Here is a 12,112-nt window from a genome sequence, read left to right as displayed (position 1 = left end):
TAAACATGATGTTGAATCATGTTTCTTCCAACTGAGGCGGCTGTCTAAACTGAAGCCCATATTGTCCAAAAATAACCTGGAGACAGTAATACATGCATTCATTACATCTAGGCTTGATTACTGCAATTCGCTCCTGTTTGGTATCAGTCAGACCTCCATTGCACGACTACAACTGGTCCAGAATGCAGCAACCCGATTTTTAACCAGTACAGGCAAAATAGAGCACATTACACCAGTTTTGGCCTCACTGCACTGGTTACCAGTTCACTTTCGAATCCAGTTCAAAATACTCATGTATGTCTACAAATCACTGAACAGTGTCGCCCCCCCATCTCTCTGATCTGCTACAACCGTATGTCCCACCACGCTCCCTGAGGTCAGCGGACCAGTTGCTCCTCACAGTTCCAGGATCTCGTCTTAAGCGCAGAGGTGACAGGGCCTTCTCTGTAGCAGGACCAAGATTCTGGAACGAGTTACCTCTGCTTGTCAGACAGACCCCCTCCCTCTCGGTTTTCAAGTCCCGTTTAAAAACTCACTACTATTCAATAGCTTTCAACACCAGATGATCTGTGTTTTGAACCTGTATGCTATACAATAGTTTGTCGTCATTATCTGCATCGTTTTTTGTCTATATTCTGATTTACCTCATTTTGTATTTTGCTTTGTGTGTTATAGTGAGGAAAATAAGTATTTGAACACCCTGCGACTTTGCAAGTTCTCCCACTTAGAAATCATGGAGGGGTCTGAATTTTTTATCTTAGGTGCATGTCCACTGTGAGAGACATAATCTAAAAGAAAAATCCGGAAATCACAATGTATGATTTTTTTAATAATTCATTTGTATGTTACTGCTGCAAATAAGTATTTAAACACCTGCCAATCAGCAACAGTTCTGGCCCTCAAAGACCTGTTAGTCCTCCTCTATAACGTCCACCTCCACTCCACTTATTATTCTAAATTAGAAGCACCTGTTTGAGGTCGGTAGCTGCATAAAGACACCTGTCCACCCCACACAATCAGTAAGACTCCAACTACTAACATGACTAAGACCAAAGAGCTGTCCAAAGACACCAGAGACAAAATTGTAGACCTCCACAAGGCTGGAAAGGACTACGGGGCAATTGCCAAGCAGCTTGGTGAAAAAAGATCAACTGTTGGAGCAACTATTAGAAAATGGAAGAAGTTAAACATGACTGTCATCTCCCTCGGACTGGGGCTCCATGCAAGATCTCACCTCGTGGCGTATCAATGATCCTAAGAAAGGTGAGGAATCAGCCCAGAACTACACAGGAGGAGCTGGTCAATGACCTGATGAGAGCTGGCACCACTGTTTCCAAGGCTACTGTGGGTAATAAACTAAGACGTCATAGTTTAAAATCACGCATGGCACGGAAGGTTCCCCTGCTTAAATCAGCACACGTCCAGGCCCGTCTTAAGTTTGCCCATGACCATTTGGATGATCCAGAGGAGTCATGGGAGAAAGTTCTGTGGTCAGATGAGACCAAAATAGAACTTTTTGGTCTTAATTCCACTCGCCGTGTTTGGAGGACAAAGAATGATGAGTACCATCCCAAAAAAACCATCCCTACTGTGAAGCATGGGGGAGGAAGCATCATGCTTTGGGGGTGTTTTTCTGCACAAGAGACAGGACGACTGCACTGTATTAAGGAGAGGATGACCAGGGCCATGTAGTGAGAGATTTTGGGGAACAACCTCCTTCCCTCAGTGAGAGCATTGAAGATGGGTTGTGGCTGGGTCTTCCAACAAGACAATGACCCAAAGCACACAGCCAGGAGAACCAAGGAGTGGCTCCGTAAGAAGCAGATCAAGGTTCTGGAGTGGCCTAGCCAGTCTCCAGACCTAAACCCTATAGAAAATCTTTGGAGGGAGCTCAAACTCTGTTTCTCAGCAACAGCCCATAAACCTGGTTGATCTAGAGAAGATCTGTGGAGGAATGGCCCAAAATCTCTGCTGCAGTGTGTGCAAACCTGCTGAAACACTACAGGAAACCTTTGACCTCTGTAACTTCAAACAAAGTTACTGTACCAAATATTAGCATTAATTTTCACAGGTGTCCAAATACTTATTTTCAGCAGTAACACACAAATAAATTATTAAAAAATCATACATTGTGATTTCCGGATTTTTCTTTTAGATTATGTCTCTCACAGTGGACATGCACTTAAGATGAACATTTCAGACCCCTCCATGATTTCTAAGTGGGAGAACGTGCAAAGTCGCAGGGTGTTCAAATACTTATTTTCCTCACTGTATGTGCTGTTTTGTCTGTACAGCAATTTGGTTGGCTTTGTAGCTGTTTTAAGTGCTTTATAAGTGGTATGGTATGGTATAGGAATCGTTTGACCTTTGTCATTGCCAACAAAGGTTATGTTACAAAGTATTGAGTTTAACTTTTGTTATTGACCAAATACTTATTTTCTACTGTAATTTACAAATAAATTCTTATAAAATCCTACAATGTGATTTCCTGGATTATTTTTTCCTAATTTTTTGTCTCATAGTTGAAGTTTACCTATAATGAAAATTGCATACCTCTCTCATCTTAAGTAGGAGAACTTACACAATTAGTGGCTGACTAAATACTGTACTTTTTTGCCCCTCTGTAAAGTGAAAAGTAAATAAAAGATGTGATGTAAAACAAAATCATAAATATGCTACATTATAAAACGGTGTAAAATACTAAAAACAGGAACATATCTGCATTGGTTTTTGCCATGAACTTAGCAGTTGTTTAAAATCTCTTGGAGCGGTCAAAGTCAAGAGCTTCAGATCTTTTTGCAAGTTATTCCAGGATACAGGAGTGGAGTAAGAGAAGGCCCTTTTGCCTAGTTCGGTTCATCCTGAAGGTACACTGCAGGTAATTAGGTCTTGAGAGAGCACGTTGTAGCCGCATTGATGTAGTGACATGTACTGTAATAGGAGATGTATGAAGGCAACAGTCCAAGAAGTGATTTAAAAATGAAAATGTACCAGTGAGAGAGTCTACGTGAAGTTAATGATGACCAGTTAACCAGTGAATACAGGGTGCAATGGTGGGTACGGTAGTTAAAACCAGTTATGAATCTTAGTGCACCATGAAAGACAGCATCCAACATCTCGGTTAGAGAGGACATGGAGGTGATTGGAGTACCGGTAAGTACAGAGGACAGAGTGAGAGGAAGGAGGAGGAGGACTTGTGATGGTGACCACTGAAGAGGTAACAGCAAAGGCAACTAAAGGAAGTCTGATTTTTTTTTCCCTTGTGTAATAGAAAATTCAACAAAGACTGAAGATTCCAGCTAAAAATTTTATTTACGTTGAAACGTAAAATGTTTTTCACAAAAAGTAAAATAAAAATAAAGCCATTCCAAGGAAAATCAGTGCATCTCTTGCAGTTGGTAGTTATCCCCACAAGGTGCATTGTAAAGCCAATAAAAAAAGTTAATATTTTTCAATACAATTCATTCCTGCATCTAATAATTTCACCTAAGAAAACAAATATCAGACAGATTTTTAAAAATAAATAATTTTAATAATGAAACTAAATTTACAGACACATCCATCCATTAGCTTTATCTGCTTCTTACTTTCCCGGTTATGGGGGTCACTGGTGCTCATGTCCAGCAGTCACTGTGTGAAAGGCAGGGGACACCTGGACAGGTCTTCAGTCTATCATACAGACACCTGAACAGGTCTTCAGTCCATGACAGGGCCACATGAATGACAAATAAAGAACCTTCAATCCCATTTACTCTCACTTCATTGTCAACACTTGCTTAAAAACCAACAGAACAGAAAATTTGCGTCTATAAATACAAATATTAACAGTGTGGCTCAACTGCAATCGCAGTAGAAACAGGTGTCCACAGGTTGTTCAGTCCCATGGGACTTCCTGTGGAGTTGATACCAAACAATTGTTCATGTGTATGTTTGCAGGTACACAGGCACCACCCCCAACCCCCCACCTGGCTCACACTACACCTCCCCTTCGGAGAACATGTGGAACACAGGGGCGGCCTACAACATGAGTCAGGGGATGGCTGTATCAGGTGAACACACGCAGAGGAGGAAAATAAATTCATGCATGATTTCCTGGACCTCTCATTGTCTTATCTAGACACTAGTTTTTAAAAAAGGGGAAAACAACTTGTTTTATTTAAGATATCCAAATATTTAGTCTTATCTCACTGAGGTGATGGAAGATTAGTTGTTACAGACAAAATGCCCTGTGTGCTGTTTACATACATGCTGATCTGTGCAACAAGTGGATTACGTGCACCAGAATCTGTTTTCAGAACTCTGATTTCAGAAATAGACAAATTAAAAAAACAAACAGTGCTTCTGTTAAACAACACATTATTTCAAAATCTGCTTTTACACGAGAGCGTGAGCAGAAACACAACTTTATCTAGATGAAGACTTCAGAAACTGGACCTGTAAAATTTTTTGGTGCCATTGTCTTTTCTTTTGAACATTAGTCTTGTTTTTATTAAACAAGATGATTGTGAATAAAGAAAGATGAGACAAATTGCCCCAGTGTAGGCAGGTTGTTGCCACCATCAAGTAAGTAAAGGAGAAATAAAGTCATAAAACACTCGCAGTCCTCTGAACCGTTTCAAGAACTTTTGTGGCCATGTCCAAGCCACCTTCCCTCCACTGGTCACAACCCATAAATTGATCCAAAAATACATTTGGAACTGGATTTCAGTCTAAATTCTATCATCAGACAAAAATCAAGGAAATGTCTGTACCTCCATGTAGTACCACAATGTTTCCATTTAATGGATGCATCATATATATTTTTGAACTGTAAACAGCAACAGAATGCTGTGGTGGTGAGGCTTTAAAGATGCTGGGTTTGACTCTCATGAAGGAGACATTCTCATGATGGACATCTCTCTGTATAATCAGTGACTTGCAGTCTGCTGACGTCAATCTTCAGCTTGATTCTGTTTGCTTGGAACTTTGGCTGAGTAGGTTCTAAGAATTGAGCAGAAAGTGCGTGGGACCACCCAATGGACCTTTTGAAATTATAATTACTTTTGTATATAAAAGTCAATTAAAAGCAACTGTAAAGGAGCAAAACACTGGAGTTGAACATCAACCATGAAAACCAGAAATGACTCTGATTGTATTTGAGCATGTGGCGCCTGATTTTACATATGCACATTAGTAAAACGACTCTGGACTAGGGCTGGGTGATATGGACTAAAATTAATATCTCAATATTCTAAGATGAATTACGATATACAGGTCCTTCTCAAAAAATGAGCATATTGTGATAAAGGTCATTATTTTCCATAATGTAATGATAAAAATGAAACTTTCATATATTTCAGATTCATTGCACACCAACTGAAATATTTCAGGTCTTTAATTGTTTTAATACTGATGATTATGGCATACAGCTCATGAAAACCCAAAATGCCCGTCCCAAAAAATTAGCATATTTCATCCCACCAATGAAAGACAAGTGTTTTTAATACAAAAAACGCCAACCTTCAAATAATCATGTTCAGTTATGCACTCAATACTTGGTCGGGAATCCTTTTGCATGAATGACTGCTTCATTGCGGCGTGGCATGGAGGTAATCAGCCTGTGGCACTGCTGAGGTGTTATGGAGGCCCAGGATGCTTCGATAGCGGCCTTAAGCTCATCCAGAGTGTTGGGTCTTGCGTCTCTCAACTTTCTCTTCACAATATCCCACAGGTTCTCTATGGGGTTCAAGTCAGGAGAGTTGGCAGGCCAATTGAGCACAGTAATACCATGGTCAGTAAACCATTTACCAGTGGTTTTGGCACTGTGAGCAGGTGCCAGGTCGTGCTGAAAAATGAAATCTTCATCTCCATAAAGCTTTTCAGCAGATGGAAGCATGAAGTGCTCCAAAATCTCCTGATAGCTAGCTGCATTGACCCTGCCCTTGATAAAACACAGTGGACCAACACCAGCAGCTGACATGACACCCCAGTGACTGTGGAAACTTGACACTGGACCTCAAGCAATGTGAATTCTGTGTCTCCTCTCTTCCTCCAGACTCTGGGACCTTGATTTCCAAAGGAAATGCAAAATTTACTGTAATCAGAGAACATAACTTTGGACCACTCAGCAGCAGTCCCAGGTGAGATGCTTCTGACGCAGTCTCTTGTTCAAAAGTGGTTTGACCCGGGGAATGCGGCACCTGTAGCCCATTTCCTGCACACGCCTGTGCACGGTGGCTCTGGATGTTTCTACTCCAGACTCAGTCCACTGCTTCCGCAGGTCCCCCAAGGTCTGGAATCGGCCCTTCTCCACAATCCTCCTCAGGGTCCGGTCACCTCTTCTCGTTGTGCAGCGTTTTCTGCCACACTTTTCCCTTCCCACAGACTTCCCACTGAGGTGCCTTGATGCAGCACTCTGGGAACAGCCTATTGGTTCAGCAATTTCTTTCTGTGTCTTACCCTCTTGCTTGAGGGTGTCAATGATGGCCTTCTGGACAGCAGTCAGGTTGGCATTCTTACCCATGATTGCGGTTTTGAGTAATGAACAAGGCTGGGAGTTTTTAAAAGCCTCAGGAATCTTTTGCAGGTGTTTAGAGTTATGTCGTTGATTCAGATGGTTAGGTTAATAGCTTGTTTAGAGAACCTTTTCATGATATGCTAATTTTTTGGGACAGACATTTTGGGTTTTCTTGAGCTGTATGCCATAATCATCAGTATTAAAACAATTAAAGACCTGAAATATTTCAGTTGGTGTGCAATGAATCTGAAATATATGAAAGTTTAATTTTTATCATTACATTATGGAAAATAATGACCTTTATTACAATATGCTAATTTTTTGAGAGGGATCTGTACAGACCCTTTCCAAAAAATTAGAATATCATGGAAAAGTTGTTTAACTTCCATAATTCTATTCAAAAAGTTAATATTTAATAGATGATAGATTCAGGGCCCATAATTTAAACAATTTCAAGTATTTATTTTTACATAATTTAGGCTTCCAGCTCATGAAACCCATGAAAACAGTAATTCAAAAAATTAGAATACTGTGAAGACCTCAGCCCACACTACTTCTCAGTTTTTGTAGAAAAAAAAGAAATAAATCAGGATCACAACAAATAATCAAAATATGGTTCTTTCAACTCAATATGTCAATCTTCAATACTTGGTTGTGAATCCCTTTGTCTTAATCTCTGCCTCGATGTGACGTGGCATTGAGACAATCAGCTTGTGGCATTGACTGGGAGTTATGGAAGCCCAGATTTCCTTGACGCTTGCTGTCAGCTCTTCTTTGTTGTTGGGTCTGATGCCCCTCATGCTCCTCTTGAGAATACTCCATAGATTCTCAATGGGGTTTATGTCCGGCCAGTTGGCTGGCTAGTCAAGCACTGTGGCATCAAACCAGGTTTGGTGCTTCTAGCGGCATGGGCAGGGGCCATGTCCTGCTGGAAGATGAAATCTGTATCTCCATACAGATCCTCAAGAGAAGGAATCATGAAGTCCTCTAAAACATTCTGGCACTGGACTGTTGCGGTGACCTTGGATTTAAGAAAGCAGAGTTTACCAACACCTGCACCGGACATTGCACCTCAAATCATGACTGACTGTGGATATTTCACACTGGACCTGAAGCAGTATGGGTTCTGTTCCTCACCCTTCTTCCTCCAAACCCCTGGACCTTGATTTCCGAATGAAAGGCACACTTTACTTTCATCTGAAAAGAGGCCCGAGGAACCCGACAGTTCTATTCATCTCCCGGATGCGTCTGAATGTGGTGGTTTTTGAAGCTGTGACCCGCCACATTCCACTCTTTCTGGATCTCTGCCAGATTCTGGATCTTCTCTGTTTGATAATCCGCTGAAGCCCACGGTCATCTCTTTTGCTGGTGCATCTTCTCCTGCCACATTTTGCCCTTCCACTAGACTTTCCATTGATGTGCTTGGACACAGCACTCTGTGAACAGCCAGCCTCCTTAGCTATGAACTGTTGTGTCTTACCCATCCTATGGAGGGCATCAATGATGGTCTTCTGGCCAGTTGTCATGTCTGCAGTCTTCCCCATATTGATCCAAACTGAAGCAATTTAATGACACCTGGGGAAACCTGTGCAGGTGCTTTGAGTTTAGTAGATGATTAGTGTCACACTCAGTTTAAAACATTCATGCCCTGCAACATTTGGGCTGATTTCGCCACAGTATTCTAATTTTTTGAAATCCTGTTATTGTGGGTTTCATGAGCTGGAAGCCAAAATTATGTAAAAATAAACAAATGAATACTTGAAATTGTTTAAATTGTGGGCCCTGAATCTATCATCTATTAAATATTAACTTTTTTAATGGAATTATGGAAGTTAAAACAACTTTTCCATAATATTATAATTTTTTGGAAAGGGTCTGTATATATATCAATTTTTTTTTTTCTTTCCATAAAGTAATAATAAAAATATATTTGAGTCAAAGTTTTGTCCCAGGTGTCACACAGGCACATTTATTAACAACAGCTGCAACTGTACAAAATAAAAAAATAACTTTGCAGATATTAGTTTGTTTTTTAGACCTTTATAATAATCCTCTTCACCTGCGCTGCCTTCAGGACGTTAGTAAGCATGTGTGAACTGCAGCTGCAGGTCTGACAGACTTCAGCCTCCTTCCCTGAAACAAACCACAGGTCAAATCAACAGCTTATCATATTGCAAAAGACACAGTCCTCACCTTAGCGGCTAACAAGATGGCTAGCTTTAGCCGTCTTTTTCCACAGTTGAGACTGGGACCGTGTCTTTAGTGATATGATAAACTGCTGATTTATTAATGTTGTGGTGCCACCTCTCACTTTTCCTCTCATAAGGCACAGCCGTGCTGTGCCTTGTGCACAACCAGTCGGCACTGACGTTGCGCTAAGCTAGCGGTGCACAATGTAGGCACGCTAGCTAAAAAGCTCTTCCCTCATGCTATCGGTACAAACGGCACGCAGCTCAGATGGGTCTCCGTCTCTCCTCCTCCCCCCCCCCCAACACACACACAAAAAAACAAAACAAAAAAACAATGGTTTGTTTCAGGGAAGAAGGCTGAAAATGACTCGGAGCTGCAGCTTATAACTTAATTTATAGCTCTGTTTTAAATGGTGAAAAAGATTCGTATTTCTGACCTTTTGTCGGGACTTGTTTTCAGCATTGTCTACAGAAAACATTTTTCTGCTCCTCATCTGACAATTTAAATCCAAACCATCTCCAAAAGAGCAGCCATTGTTTTCTTTTTGCTCAGCAGCTCAGCTGCTCTTGATATAGCTCCCGTATTTACTTGTGCTAAACGTCTCCCGCCCACCTGGAGAAGCAGGGGGAATGCACACGGCTGAGGGGCTGTGTTTGTATTCAATGAGGGAGAAGGAGGGACCACGTGGGAGAAAGAGAATACAGCAGGCAAATTTTCAAGTACAGTATAACACTATACTGGGGGTCGGGGCTGTGTGTGTGTGGGGGGGGGGGGTATTGGGGGGCTCTCGCTCAGGTGGCTCTGCACTGTTGGCCTGGGGTTGTCTAGGCCTGTTAGGTGTGCGTCCTCCCTTGCGTGGTGTACTCTCATTGTGGGTGTTGTTGTGGGTAGACTGGTCGGTTCCTTTGTGGGGGTGGGATGCGCTCTCGGTCACCGCGGTGCACTGTCTGGCCCCGGTTCTGGTCAGTCCTTGTGACTATGTGCCAGTCCGTGGCCTTGGCCTCTGGTGGTGCGGCTGCCACCTGTTCCTGGGTGGATGTAATGGAGCTTCCTTCCACTGGTAGATCTCTGAGAATGGGGGTGCCTTTTGAGGTCAGTGGGGGAGCTGACCTCCTGGGAGGGCATTGCCACCTCAGCTCTCCACCCCATCCCAACATCTTCCTTTGCCTACTCCATCACACCACACTCAAACAGGGCCTTGGGGTTCAGGCGCACTACTGAGCTGCGGGGAGGATCCTCCATCTCCATGGTTTGTGGAGACCTGGGCCCCAATTTTATCAAACAACCTAGACACTCACTTATATGCTGGTGAAGATTCTCAGTCATCCAGGACATGATGAATTCAAAAAGCGTTCAATACAAAAACAACTGGACTTTATTTGTAACAGAAGACGTTTCGCTCCTCATCCGAGGAGCTTTCTCAATTCAAAGAGCAGAGAGTGAGAGATTCAGGTTGAGTGAGATAAGACACACACACATATGTAGATCGGCAATTCACACCTAAACAACATTAACAATAAGAGTCTTTTGTTCCTCTAATTCACAGACAAGGCCCCTCTGTTCCCATCAGGTGTGAAAACCGGCTGGGAATCTGTTTTAAAGTTGCATTATATGTTTTTGAAAGTGGAAATCTGAGGCCTCCTCCTCTGTTAAGAGACGGCTTTTCTCTTTTTACATAAATTGCTTCCTTCACTCCCCTCTCAAACCATCTGTGTTCTCGGTCCAAAATGTGCACATTTTGGTCCTCAAAAGAGTGTCCCTTATCTGTGAGGTGGAGGTGAACAGCTGAGTCTTGTCCAGAGGAGCTGGCTCTCCTGTGTTGAGTCATGCGTCTGTGAAGAGGCTGTTTAGTTTCTCCAATGTAGAGGTCTGGACAGTCCTCGCTGCACTGAACCGCATACACTACACCACTCTGTGTGTATGGGTGTTTTGTCTTTAGGGGCCTTGTCTGTGAATTAGAGGAACAAAAGACTCTTACTGTTAATGTTGTTTAGGTGTGAACTGCCAATCTACATATGTGTGTGTGTCTTATCTCACTCAGCCTTATAACCCTAATCTCTCGCTCTCTGCTCTTTGAATTGAGAAAGCTCCTCGGATGAGGAGCGAAACGTCTTCTGTTACAAATAAAGTCCAGTTGTTTTTGTATTGAACGCTTTTTGAACACTCACTTATAACATTCTCACGACACATGCATATATAGGGTCTGGAGTGGGCACACGGTGGCATATAAGGGGTGGGATGTGTAATCATTATCACCTCCGGGACCTGTGCCCACTCTCCTATGTAGCATGTAGACATTTAGGGTTCTGGACAAGGGTTGGGGGGGTGAACGGGCACTGCCTGCTCTCTGGGTTGTGTGTGTGTCTGTCTGTGCCGGTCGCTACCTCATCCCCCCATTTTAAATGAACTATATTGCCCGATTTGCACTGCCCCTACTCAGCCTGGCTCAGCTCAGCCTGGATCTGCACCTGCACTTTAGGACCGATTCTGGAGGCGTGTCCAGAATCCAAGTCCTGCTAATGAAAGTTCTGCGACTCAAAGCAGTCTGCTCCTCAGATAAATAATATTAAATTATTATTTTTATATATGAATATTTCTGTTCAGTGCCCTGAGACAACTTCTGTTGTGACTTGGTGCTGTATAAATAAATTAAACTAGGAGTGCAACTAACGATTATTTCAATAATCGATTCATCTGCCGATTATTTACTGTGCAGCACTTTGTGCACCTTTTGGCTGCTGGAAAAGGCTCTATAAATAAAGTTTGATTGATTGATTGATTGATTCGATTAATCGATAGGTCGGCAAAAAAAACGACGTTTTAATTTCCACCCCTTTATTCCAAAATTGAACATTTGACTGACATAGCAATTCACACAAAAAACAGGTTGCTATTTTGCTATTCTGTTAGTAAAATATTGAATAATAAAAAATAAAAGTTAGTCAAAAATTAAAAAAAAAATAAATGTACACAAAAATATATACAAATGTATCTTTATACCTGCACAATATGTAGCTACTTTGTAAAATGTGTCATTGAGGGAAGAGTGTAACCTGGATTAAAAGTGTGGATTATTGTAACCTGGATTAAAAGTGTGGATTATTGTAACCTGGATTAAAAGTGTGGATTATTGTAGTGAAGCTTTCGTCTTCAACCATCGACAGAGGCCTCATGTCAGTGACGATCATGTTCAGGATGTTTCAGTGAAGACAGCTGCTGCTGTGGTGTCCATGATGTCTGTCCATCATGAAGGATGTTGTTGTTTGTTGTTGTTTTCTGGAATGAGAGAGTAAATATGTTTTATATCATAATTTACAGCAACTCAAGAAACGCCTTGTTTCACTTACAGTGTTAGGTTCAGGCAAAAGTAGCTAAAAGAGCTATTAAACACACACACACACACACACACACACACACACACACACA

The 12,112-nt window shown here is 41.9% G+C and overlaps 1 protein-coding gene across 1 annotated transcript in view; it reads left to right on the top strand.

The window, feature by feature from the left end:
• carm1 (coactivator-associated arginine methyltransferase 1) overlaps positions 1 to 12,112 on the top strand; it is a 175,304-nt gene that overhangs the window by 106,510 nt on the left and 56,682 nt on the right. Inside the window, exon 13 of the mRNA XM_037689301.1 lies at positions 3,937 to 4,049. Coding sequence (XP_037545229.1) covers positions 3,937 to 4,049 — 113 coding nt within the window. The remainder of the gene's footprint in view (positions 1 to 3,936; positions 4,050 to 12,112) is intronic.

The sequence above is a fragment of the Nematolebias whitei genome, chromosome 15 (assembly GCF_014905685.2).
Source record: "Nematolebias whitei isolate Nwh7 chromosome 15, NemWhi1, whole genome shotgun sequence".
In the NCBI taxonomy this organism is placed as follows: domain Eukaryota; kingdom Metazoa; phylum Chordata; class Actinopteri; order Cyprinodontiformes; family Rivulidae; genus Nematolebias; species Nematolebias whitei.
This window is presented reverse-complemented; position numbering and strand designations above follow the sequence as displayed.